The sequence below is a fragment of the Cervus canadensis genome, chromosome 19, assembly GCF_019320065.1.
Source record: "Cervus canadensis isolate Bull #8, Minnesota chromosome 19, ASM1932006v1, whole genome shotgun sequence".
Taxonomy (NCBI): domain Eukaryota; kingdom Metazoa; phylum Chordata; class Mammalia; order Artiodactyla; family Cervidae; genus Cervus; species Cervus canadensis.
In genome coordinates, this window is record NC_057404.1 from 301,197 (window position 1) to 313,698 (window position 12,502).

The window sequence follows — 12,502 nt, forward strand, 5'->3', positions numbered from 1 at the left end:
TACCATACAATTCACCTGTTAAAAAGTGTGTAATTCAGTAATTTTTAATATATTTACAGGTAAGTTCAGTCATCACCATAGTCAATTTTTGAACATTTTCATTGCCTCAAGAAGAAACTTTCTTCTCTCTTAGCCGTCTGTCACCCTTCCGTCGTTCTGTGTCCCCTCTGCCCCAGCTCTGAGCAACCACTAATCTACTATCTGTCTCTGTAGGTTTCCCCTTTCTGGACATTTCACATGACCACCTGTGGTTTTTGTGACTGACTTCTTTCACCCCACATAATATCTTCAGAGTTCATTCATGTTATTGTATGTATAAGTATTTCATTCCTTATGGCCAAATAATACTCTGTTGTGTGGATTTACCACATTTAAAAAATCTATCAATTGATGGACATGTTAGTTGTTTTCACCTTTTGACTATTATGAATAATGTTGCTCTGAACCTTCATGTACAAGTTTTTATGTGTACATGTTTTCATTTCTCTTAGGCTTATACCTAGAGGTACAATTTTTAAAAAATCACTTGTATGACATTAGGAAACTCAGCAATTTGTAACCATTTCTTAGTACTCTTTTGGCTGTTATGTAGGTAACCTTTAGAAAGTGGGTATTTTCTGGCACTGTCTTCAAAAGCATTCTTTTCATGTTCTGAACCAGATGATTTCATATAGATACATTAAGTAATCTCTGCCCAGATAAACATTTCCTGTTTTATAACTGAGATGTTTACTTTTGTAGTGAGCAATAAAATCATTTTATATCTTTGTTTAAAAAACCTCACTAGATTCTGCTTGCTTTTAAGAATATTCTGTTTGACTTGAGTTTATGATTTGTGTTCTTTCAAAGTTTCGCAGTTATTTCCGGGTCTCTAAGAGATACTATAAATAGCAGGAGCTTTGGCTCCAAAAGGTGAAGAGATGGTAGAGAGAGGATTGTTGCCCAGGAGAAGGTGGTGAGAGCCTTATGCTAACAAACAAGGCGAAAGATGGTAGAGAGAGGGTTGTTGCCCAGGAGAAGGTGGTGAGAGCCTTATGCTAACAAACAAGGCGAAGAGATGGTAGTGAGATGGTTGTTGCCCAGGTAAAGGTGGTAAAAGTCTTATGCTAACAAACACAGGTGTATGTGTCTCTCTAATTTTGTCTGTTTGGGCTTCTGGCATGCAATAAAGTCAAGATGGCAAGGAGATTTCTAAAGATAAGAGAGTTAGACTTTCTGAATAATTATTTCTGCAGCAGGCTATGGAAAAGAGCAATAGCAAATTGTTTTTCTTCTCAACTCTTAAACTGAAGTTGGGACTACAAAGGTTTTGTTCAGTTTAAGTTAGTCTAGTTTGGACTCTAATAAAGAGTCACATTTTTTTTAAAGGATTTGAAAATTGAAGAGAAAGGTATAATATTATACTTAGGTTTCTATTTCTTCATTTATAATCTAATATTGAAAGGGCTATATGACCTAGAAGAAGGAATCTAGAAAAAGTGGAATCCTAGAAGAACTCAGTACTAGAAGATTTGTGTTTAGCATCTTTCACTTACTACTTGTGTGACTTTTACATGCTTTACTTTCTCTGTGAGACAGAGAATATAATTTTTATTCATTTCATAGGATTGTTATGGAAGTCAAATGAAATCACTTCTGGTGAAAGTGTTTTTATATGTTACAGTATTGATTATGAGCATAAAATTGTTTTTTGCTTATGAATATTATTGTTATTAAAGAATTAGTTAATAGTTCTATTACACTCAATGGATGCCAACATCTGCTGGATCATAGAAAATACAAGAGAACTCCAGAAAAACACCTACTTCTGCTTCATTGATTACTAAGGCCTTTGACAGTATGGATCACAACAAACTAGAAAATTCTTAGAGAGATGGGAATACCAGACCACCTTACCTGCCTCCTGAGAAATCTGTATGTGGGTCAAGAAGCAAGAGTTAGAACCAAACATGGAACAATGGGCTGGTTCCAAATTGGGAAATGAGTACATCAAGGCTGTCTATTGTCATCCTGCTTATTTAACTTATATGCAGAGTACATCATGAGAAACGCTGGGCTGGATGAAGCACAAGCTGGAATCAAGACTGCCAGGCAAAATATCAATAACCTCAGATATGCAGATGACACCACCCTTATGGCAGAAAATGAAGAGGAACTAAAGAGCCTACTGATATGGTGAAAGAGGAGAGTGAAAAAGCTGACTTAGAACTCAACATTCAAAAAACTAAGATCATGGTCCCATCACTTCATGACCAGTAGATGGGTAAACAGTCTTTATTTTTTGGGCTCTGAAATCACTGCAGATGGTGACTACAGCCATGAAATTAAAAGATGCTTGCTCCTTAGAAGAAAAGCTATGAACCAACCTAGACGGCATATTAAAACGCTGAGACATTAATTTACCAACAAAGGTCTGTTTAGTCAAAGCTATGGTTTTTCCAGTAGTCATGTATAGATGTGAGAGTTGGACCATAAAGAAGGATGAGTGCCAAAGAACTGATGCTTTTGAACTGTGGTGTTGGAGAAGACTCTTGAGAGTCCCTTGGACTGCAAGGAGATCAAACCAGTCAATCCTGAAGGAAATCTATCCTGAATATTCATTGGAAGGACTGATGCTGAAGCTGAAACTCCAATACTTTGGTCACCTGATGCAAAGAGTCAACTCATTAGAAAAGACCCTAATGCTGGGAAAAATTGACAGCAGGAAGAGGAGGGGACAACAGAGGACGAAATGGTTGGATGGCATCACTGACTCAATGGACATGAGTTTGAGCAAGCTCTGGGAGATGGTAATTGTCAGGGAAGCCTGGTGTGCTGCAGTCCATGGGGTGGCAAAGAGTCAGACACGACTGGGTGACTGAACAACTCTCAAAAATTGGCCAAAATTGTTCTTATCTCGTTGTAATTCCATAAGAACTGAAATCTGTGTATTACAACCATTATTTTAGTAATCTCATATTCCATAACCCCATAACCCTATAAGCAAGCCATTGATATAGGATAGTTTAATTGCCAATAAAGTATCTAGGAAGAAATAAAGTTTATAGACTGTTGGGTTTATGATATGATGCCAAGTTCCACTTGACTCTTCTGCTTAGGCCTGAGAGCTGCTTCCATTCCTCTCCTAAGAGCTTAAACTGGCAGTGGGCTGTGCTGCCACCACATGACTGCAGGAGTCAGCTTGCACCTTGATAAAGCGTCTCGTATGTTACGTATGCAACACTTTAAGTAAAATTATATTGACATGTTGAGCGTCATTGAACAAGCATAAAATTGTAGGTATAATCTGATACCATTCATTCCTTGAAGAGGCATTTATTGAGTGACTGTTAAGTGCAAAGCAGGCTTCCCTGGTGACTCAGCCAGTAAAAAATCCTCCTGCAATGTGGGAGACCTGGGTTTGACCCCTGGTTTGGGAAGATCCTCTGGAGAAGGGTGTCCACTCCAATATTCTGGCCTGGAGAATTCCATGGACTGTATAGTCCATGGGGTTGCAAAGAATCGGATATGACTGAGCAACTTTCACTTTTGCTAAGTGCAAAGCAGTAACCTATGGGTTTTGGGCACAGTCCTGAATCAAGCTACCTCCATGGGGTTCCCAGTTGGAAATTCAGTGAGGGAGGGGCACATAGAAAATCATTGCACATTTGATTAATTATCACAGAGGTAGCTCCTATGTGGGAAGAGACAGTTTCTTTGAGACAGAGTGTGAACCCAGCCTGTGAAGCCTTCCTTGATGAGGAAGCACTTTACCCATGACCTCAACTATGGGGATATTGGAGTAGGGGAGTGGAGTAATTGATCTGGTTGGGGCTGTTAAAAGGTCCCTTTGACACTTGTCTGGAGAAGAGGTTGAAGTGGGTAGAGTATGTGGCAGGGAGAAGAAATACAATTATTGCAAGAGTCCTGCAAACGTGGTGCTTTAGAATATGATCTACACTGATTTTTGCAAAATTTATTCATCTCAATTATATCACTAAAATTAAGGTCCAAAAAAATCTCCTTAAAATGCTCTTAACTTTTTCTTGCTAACAGTTGAAGACTTGGTTTCAAAGGTTTATCCATTCATCCACATCTAAAATAAACTGTTTTAGCCTTATGCTTAAGAAGAATAGCCTAAGGTTACCATCCTACTTTTCTCAAAACTACAAAAAACCTATGTGGGGCCTATTAATTTTTAATTTCTGTCACTCAGTGAAGAAGAGAGAAATTATCATGGTGGGAAGTATAAGAAATATAAGTAGTCTGTTTTTCTTGAATTCAAGTGACTATTCCTCTACAAGATTGGCTTTTCCTCTTCAAAAATTCTAGATGAGCTAGAGGTCATTGGATTTAAATATAGTTTTTCTCTTACCAAATTTCTTAGCAGCTGTGGTTGTTACAAGAATTTGGAATGATGAGACTCTGAGCTTCGTAATGTACAATGTTGTGTTTTGAATATCATTTTAAAAGGGCAAACCTCTAAGATCCTTAGTTTTTGTTTGTTTGTTTGTTTTTTTCCCAGCAGAACCTTAAGATTTTCAATGCAGTTCTCAAACTTGAGAATATTTTTTCTTTAATTCCTCGGGTCTGAGGTTATGTATAATGTGTGATGTTTCGGAAAAGGCAGTCTAAAGTCTTGTATTCAGAGTGTAGTCAATGGACCAGCAGCATCAGCCTCACTTGGGAGTTTGTGTGAAATGCAAAATCTGGAATCCTGGGCCCCTCTCCAGACCTGTCAAATTTATTTTCAAACAAGCTCCCCAGGTCACTTCTGTGCTCCATCCAGTCCTTAATCCACTGTAGCCTTTTCCTCTCTCTTCTTTCCATACTACTGTGTCTGTTCTGCCCCAGGCCCCAGTGTCCTCCTGTTGAAAAGCAGCATTTGGAACCTGTGTGTGTTTGAGCAAGACTGTGGAGAGCCTCTGCCTTCTGTGTTTGTTTGCATCTGCTCACGATGAGCATGCTCAGTTTTGACAACTCCTTTCTTCTTGAAATGCTCTTCTGCTTTGCCTGGATATTATCATTTCTAATTTTCTATTTCTGTCTGCTCTTTCTCTGTGTCCTTAAGCTCATCTTTCTCTATGTGCTAGGTTGCTTCAGTCATGTCCAAATCTTTGCAACCTGTAGCCCACCAGGCTCCTCTGTCAGTAGGATGCTCCAGGCAAGAATACTGGGTTCTTCCCAGCCTGGGGATTGAACCCTCATCTCCGATGCCTCCTGCACTGGCAGGAGGGTTCTTTACCACTTGCACCACCTTTCTGTACCTAGCCAGAAATTGGGGAGTGTCTATCCTAGCTCTCTTCTCACTCTGCACCCATAATTCTCTAGACAGTATCATGCTCTCCCATGACTTCTTTCTTCATTCGTGCATTCAACAAGTGTTTATTGAGGCCTACACTGGTGCCAAGCATTCTACTGTGTGCTTGAAATGTGGTCATGCATACTATACCTTCTTAACTTCGAGGAGGCAAACAAGAAACAGCCAATTTCACTCGAGTGTCTTAGTAATATAAGCAGAATGTGATCAGGGAACACAAAGAAGATACACATTTGTGGGGAAGTCTAGTAAGACCTTCTGGAGGAAATATTTAGATTGCTTTGGATTTAGATTTCTTTCCCCTGGTGTGTTTCATAGCATTTTACACTCAATGTATTCATAATAATTACAGTAACAAAAGTAAACTTCTACAATGTCTATGTTTCATTCTCTATTCTCTATTGTATCAGTCAGGGCAGGCTACTCTATGCTGTGTAACAAAAATAATCATAATACATTAGTGGTTTAACAACACTGAAAGTCAGTTTCCCGTTTGCAGCACATGCTTTACAAGATGACAGGGGGCTGCACTCATTCAGGGACTAAACTGATGGGCTAGCCGTCATCTTGAGCCTTGTGGTTATCGTGTCAGGGAGAAAGAAAAAGAGCCCGAGAGGTTCTTTTTAAAAAGTATGTAATGTGGCATCATTAATTATAATCATAATGCAGTACATTAAACCCCCAGAACATACTCATCTTATAACTGGAGGTCTGGACACTTTGATTGGCATCAAAGATGTCAAGAGACAGGGAATGAGGCCAGAGAATGTAACCCCAGCATGTGTCCTAGTAGAATGGGAGAGAGTTGAAAATATTTGATAAATAACTTGAATGACAATCATCCCACCTCAGTAAATATCTTCATTTACCCATAACTCAAACTGGAAACCTTGAAGGGACCTCTGATACTTTTTGTTAAGTTCCTATAATTTTAGCTCTGAAAGCTCTCTCTTAAATGTTCCCCTTGCCCTCACTGCCTTTGCCTTGGCTCAGTCCATCTTTTTCCCTTGGACTGTTGCAGTAGCCTTCCAACTGTCTGCTAGACTTAGCCCCTTTCAAGTATCACTCTGTTGTCTGAGTGGTCATTTTAATACTCTACCCCATTTAAGACCCTTCAGAAGTTCTCTATCATGACAAGATCAACTCCAAAGTTTTAACAGGAATACCCTTCACAGTCTGGCTCCATTTCCTTTGCTCTTGCCAGTTCCCTCTGTGCTAGCCATGTTTAGTTACTTGCTCCTCAGCTTTTGTGTATTTTTCCCTTTGCTCTATCTAGAAAGTTCTCCATTCCTTAATGTGGGGAATTGTCTCCCCATAAATGCTTGGCTCAAATCTAGAAAATCCCTAGTTATCTTTTAAGATTCACATGGAGGATCATTATCACCTAAGATATCTTTCCTAATTTTCTCTAATGGAATCTCAGCTTCTTCTCTAATTTTTGTCAACAGATTGTCATATGCATATCCTTCTCAAAGCATTTGTATCATGGTCTGTATTTTTACATACATACCTGTCTCCCTTAGCTAATCTGTAAACATCTTGATGAAAACCTCTAACTAAAGTTTGTAATTTGCTCTCAGCAGAGAGTAAATACATAGCTCCTGGAACATAGAAAATGCATGCTTGTGCTCAGTCCTTAAGTCCTGTCTGACTCCTAGAGACCCCATGGACTGTAGCCCACCAGGCTCCTCCATCTATAGGATTTCCCAGGCAAGAATACTGGAGTGGGTTGTCATTTCCTCCTCCAGGGGATCTTCCCAATCCAGGGATCAAGCCTACATCTCCTACATTGGCAGGCGGATTTTTTACTGCTGAGCCATAAATGTATTACCACATGCCTAGAAGTGTTAAAGCTGAAGCTCTGATACTTTGGCCACTTGATGTGAAGAGCTGACTCTTTAGAAAAGACCCTGATGCTGGGAAAGATTGAAGGCAGGAGGAAAAAGGGACAACAGAGGATGAGACAGTTGGATGGCATCACCAACACAATGGAGATGAGTTTGAGAAAACTCTGGGAGATGATAGACAGGGAAGCCTGGCATGCTGCAGTCCATGGGGTCACAAAGAGTTGGACATGACTGGGTGACTGAACAATAAGAGATATAAAGATAAGGAGTTTATTTCAAACTCATAGGAAGATAAATTTCTTACATGCCTATGATGGTTGAGTTTTTTAACTTGTATACCTTGTCCAAAGTGAAAAGCATGTGTGACTGTCTGAGTATGGGTATATATCTTATCCCAACTCAATTTTTGGGCCAAGTTAATGTAAGCTTCAGTTTCCTTCTCTCTGAAACTTCATCAAGAAGGGTTAATTATAGCATCCGCATCATAGGATTGTTGGAAGACTAACTCGGCAGATTCTTACAGTAAAGACACTTAGTCTAGTGCCTGTGTTAGTTTTGTATTGCTGCTGTAATGTTAATGCTGTAACGAAGCTTAAAATAGCACAAATGTAGTAGTTTAGAGTTATAGAGACCAGAAGTCCAAAATAGGCCTCATGGGGTTAAAATTAAGGTGTTGGTAGGCGACTCTGGGGACCAGTCTGTTTTCTGCCTTTTCCAGCTTCTAGAGTCTTCCTACATTCCTTGGTTTGTGTCCCATCTTCAAAATGAGCAATGGCTCACTGAGCCTTTCTCACACTGTTATAGCTCTGACATGCACTTTCTTACCTTCTTCTGTTTGTAAGGACCCAGTGAGTACCTTGGGCTCACCTAGATAGCCTAGGATAATTTCTCCATCTCAGACTCCATAACTTACATTTGCAACCCCTTTTGCCATGTAAGGAGTGCGAAGTAACCTATGCCCAGCTTCTGGGACTTGGGATGTGGACATCTCTGGGGGAGCATTAATTTGGCTGCCACAGTGCTCAATCTGCTAGTTGTATTGATAAGTGATTGGTAGCGCTTGGATTTTATTATTGAAATTGCAGACCATTTCTTAAACATTGTGCTTCCTAGGTGGCTTCGTGGTAAAGAATCCACTGCCAGTGCAGGAGACGCAGGTTTGATCCCTGAGTCCTAAAGATCCCCTGGAGGAGGAAATGGCAATCCACTCCCTTATTCTTGCCTGGAGAATCCCACAGACAGAGGAGCATAGCAGGCTATAGTCCATGGGGGCAACAATTTGGACATGACTGAGAGTCTGAACACTCATAAACATTGTTAAATAGAACTGTGTTATAGCTGAAACACTTTTGAAACATACAACCCTGATACAGTGTGGCCTTCTATTAATAACTTAGCATGAAAGGGCCAAGGTTATTTTACTCTAAAGTAGGGTTAAGTGATTCACTTTTGAAAATTTTCTTAGCCATTTTATTATGCTGGGTTACATTTAGAGTAAAAGGAAATTGGCATTTATTTATTAGTACCTTAAATAGATGGGGAAACAGTGGAAACAGTGTCAGACTTTATTTTTGGGGGCTCCAAAATCACTGCAGATGGTGATTGCAGCCATGAAATTAAAAGACGCTTACTCCTTGGAAGGAAAGTTATGACCAACCTAGACAGCATATTAAAAAGCAGAGACATTACGTTGTCCACAAAGGTCCGTCTAGTCAAGGCTATGGTTTTTCCAGTGGTCATGTATGGATGTGAGAGTTAGACTGTGAAGAAAGCTGAGTGCCGAAGAATTGATGCTTTTGAACTGTGGTGTTGGAGAAGACTCTTGAGAGTCCCTTGGACTGCAAGGAGATCCAATCAGTCCATCCTAAAGAAGATCAGTCCTGGGTGTTCATTGGAAGGACTGATGCTGAAGCTGAAACTCCAATACTTTGGCCACCTGATGTGAAGAGTTGACTCATTGGAAAAGACCCTGATGCTGGGAGTGATTAGGGGCAGGAGAAGAAGGGGCCAACAAGGGATGAGATGGCTGGATGGCATCACTGACTCAATGGACATGAATTTGAGTAAACTCCGGGAGTTGGTGATGGACAGGGAGGCCTGGCATGCTGCGATTCATGGGGTCGCAAAGAGTTGGACACACTGACTAACTGACCTTATAGCCCTAAGGGAGCTTCCCTAATATGTCACCTGGTTGAGAATCCGCCTGCAATGCGGGAGTCTCTGGTTCGATTCCTGGGTCGGGAAGATCCGCTGGAGAAGGGATAGGCTAGCCACTCCAGTACGCTTGGGCTTCCCTTGTGGCTCAGTTGGTAATGAATCCACCTGCAATGCACGAGACCTGGGTTTGATCCCTAGATTGGGCAGATCCCCTGAAGGGAAGGCTTACCCACTCCAGTATCCTGGACTAGAGAATTGCATGGACTGTATAGTCCATGGGGTCGCGAAGAGTCGGACTCAACTGAGCACCTTTCACTTATAGCCCTAAAAAAGACTATTTTGCTTTTATTACTATCACTGTGCGGTAATGGCTAACAGTTGCTGAGAACTTACTGTGTGCCAGGAACTGTTCCAAGTGTTTATGTGTGTATTGACTAACACAGCCCACTGTGGGGAGGCACTTTTACTTTCCTTATTTTGCATCAGTTGAGAGTTTGCCCAGAGTTTCAGGGCTGGTGAGTACTAGCGATGGGATTTAAACTCAGGTGGTCAGGCTGTAGAACCTATACTTTTAAATAGAGCACTATAAAAATAGGACTATGGAGAAGGATGTGGCAACACTTGAAGAATGAAAACTGTACTCTGGGCTAATAACTCATAGCATTTTTATAGCTCATTGTGGTGTAGCTTGAGAGTGTTTAGTCTTATTGAATTCTATTTTTTGTGCTTTGAAAAAAAATGCATAATAGAGGGCCAACTATGAGTTGAGAGTTAGTCAGTTTCCAGAGATGTTTGAAAATATTGTCTGGTGAGTTCAGGCTTTTAAAGACAGGTCCTTTAAGTTTGTTGTCTCTGTCTGTTGTCTTTCTCTCAAAAATATAGTTTAAGGACATTAGGTGCGGCAACTATCAAATATCATGTGTTATCTTTTTTTTTTTTCCTGCCAACTTGCTTTGATGTGGAGAGTTTAAGAGCCAAGAATCTGCCTTTTTTTTTTTTCCTTTAGAAAGTTGTTATTCAAGTCAGTGTTTCTTGAAAAAGTCAGTGTTTACAGGATATTTTAGAGCAAACATGCTATTAACACTTTCAATACTGTGGCTAGGTAAAAAACTTAAAGAAGATTAATAAGGCCAGTCATTACAAACAAAATGGTAAGAACAAGTGTTGAAGCATTTCGCATGATAAGGAACCTGACTTAAATGCATCACACAAGGATATGACTGAGGAACTGCATGTGTTCAGAGTGTGTTAACAAAGATGGATGCTGATCACAGGGTTAGTGCCATAAGTAAGTTAACTTTATGTACCTTACACATTCATTACAGCCACATTAGTGGAAATGACATGTGCAAGAACATCTCTTTATGCCAAAATTAGCAAAGAAGAGAGTAAACTAGTAAATTAAAAATAAAATTATATCTAATTAATTAGTAATTTTTTTGCATGAGTGTAATACGTATTTTATAGTGATCAAGTCTATTGTATACACTTTGATTTACGATAAATTCTAAATCACTTTGAAAATCAAACTCAATTAAATGAAGTCTTTTCTTTCCCCTACTGCATTTAATATTTACTCGTAATCACAGTTTGGGGAGTGTGTTACCTGCACCACATGGCCATGATTCAGCTTTTACACTCCACTGTTTTATTTAGACTCCTCTGGCAGATGAAACTGTTGACCTTAGTTAGCTAGAAAACAGCTGCTTTTCTATTTTGATTTGTAGTTAATGTTTTCCAAGTGTCAAGCACATGTAGAGAAATTTTTTCCATAGAATGATATTAAACATTTTATTTATATTTCTTTTATTTTTAATGGTCCATGAGCTGTTTGGAAAAGTGAGAGCCAATTAGAGCATTCACTGTAAATGCTTTTAGGGAAAAAAAACTCCCTTGGGTATTTGTATAATGGATCAATATCACATTCATTTATTTTAGTGGTATACTCAATCAGAGTGCTGTATTCTGGAAACACTCTGTTGTCTATTTTGACTATGTTAAAAATACATGGTCTCTTTCAAAGTTTTCAGATTCTCTGCCTAAAGCCAATGCTAGAGGATTCCCAACAATCTTAGGTTGGGCTCTTTGTTTTGTTCATGAATAAATACCATGAGAAAGTGACCAGTTGATAATCTTACTTTAATGCCTGTTTCTTATAATCATGTTTTGTAGCTTCTGGTCAAAGACAAAGATGACTTAGTTTCTTTTAGTTTTGTTGGAATTACAGTTATTTTTTGGATTTCTATAAGTCTTGGTAAATTTAGAGCCCTCTTATTTTTACCATCTACTGTGTGTAGTTCACGGAAAGCTAGTGTCAACTGTGGAGAAACAGAAGGCTGGAGGTACGCTGGCGCTCCTGTCCTCTGCGGCAGGTAGAGGTGGAGAGCCGCATAAAATGATGTGTGCGAGCAGGAGGGACGCGCCAAGACCCCCACATTTTACTCGCGGCGAGTCCCAGGAGAGGTGGGCACCGGGAAGCCTCGGTAGAGGCTCTAGTTTCTAAACCTTTAGCTCTTGAGAAGCAATGTTCTCTTCACAGGGTTATGTGATTGATGGTAGAAGAGATCGTGGTTGTCCCAGTGATGTGGGTGGATTTGCTGGCCATCATCATCTTTCTCTTTGCTTGCCCAGTAGGGCAGCTCTAGAGTTTTCCTAATACATATATTTTTTAAATAAATACTTCTAATAATGCCTTAAAATATCTTTTTTTGATCTTTCAGGAACATTAAAAAAGGCCAATTTTAAATCAAATGGGAGTGAACCTTTGGTCACTGATAGTAAAGTCCACATGTCTGATGTTATTATTCTGAATACAGTTCGTAATGAGAGCACTGTGACATCTGATGCCCATCCCACCCAACACATTCCAGCCTGGACCATGGATGCTTCTCTCCCAGCAGACCACAATCACAGGAACACAGGTAAGTCTGAAGGTGTCAATGCCTGGGCCCTTTAACGTCTGTGGAATCCACAGGTAGATTTTTTAAGCATGGCGACTGATGCTCTTAATTCACAGTACCTTACTGGTCACACAGGAAAAGCTCTGCGCCCTTGTCTGGGAAGCATAGCTGAGTGTCCTGTTTCTAAATATGAAATACCATCAGTTCAGCCATCCAGACAGGGGACAGAAGTAAGAAATAAAAATGTACCAGTGCCATTCAATGTTTTTGAAGCATAAAAATTTATGCTGCTTACATTA

The 12,502-nt window shown here is 39.8% G+C and overlaps 1 protein-coding gene across 7 annotated transcripts in view; it reads left to right on the top strand.

Annotated features, from left to right (window-relative positions):
• CORIN (corin, serine peptidase) overlaps positions 1-12,502 on the top strand; it is a 263,542-nt gene that overhangs the window by 45,931 nt on the left and 205,109 nt on the right. For 5 of the 7 annotated variants that reach the window (XM_043438349.1, XM_043438344.1, XM_043438342.1 and 2 more), the window contains exon 3: positions 12,024-12,224. In XM_043438349.1, coding sequence (XP_043294284.1) covers positions 12,024-12,224 — 201 coding nt within the window. The remainder of the gene's footprint in view (positions 1-12,023; positions 12,225-12,502) is intronic. The other 2 variants (XM_043438343.1, XM_043438347.1) reach the window with 1 other exon arrangement.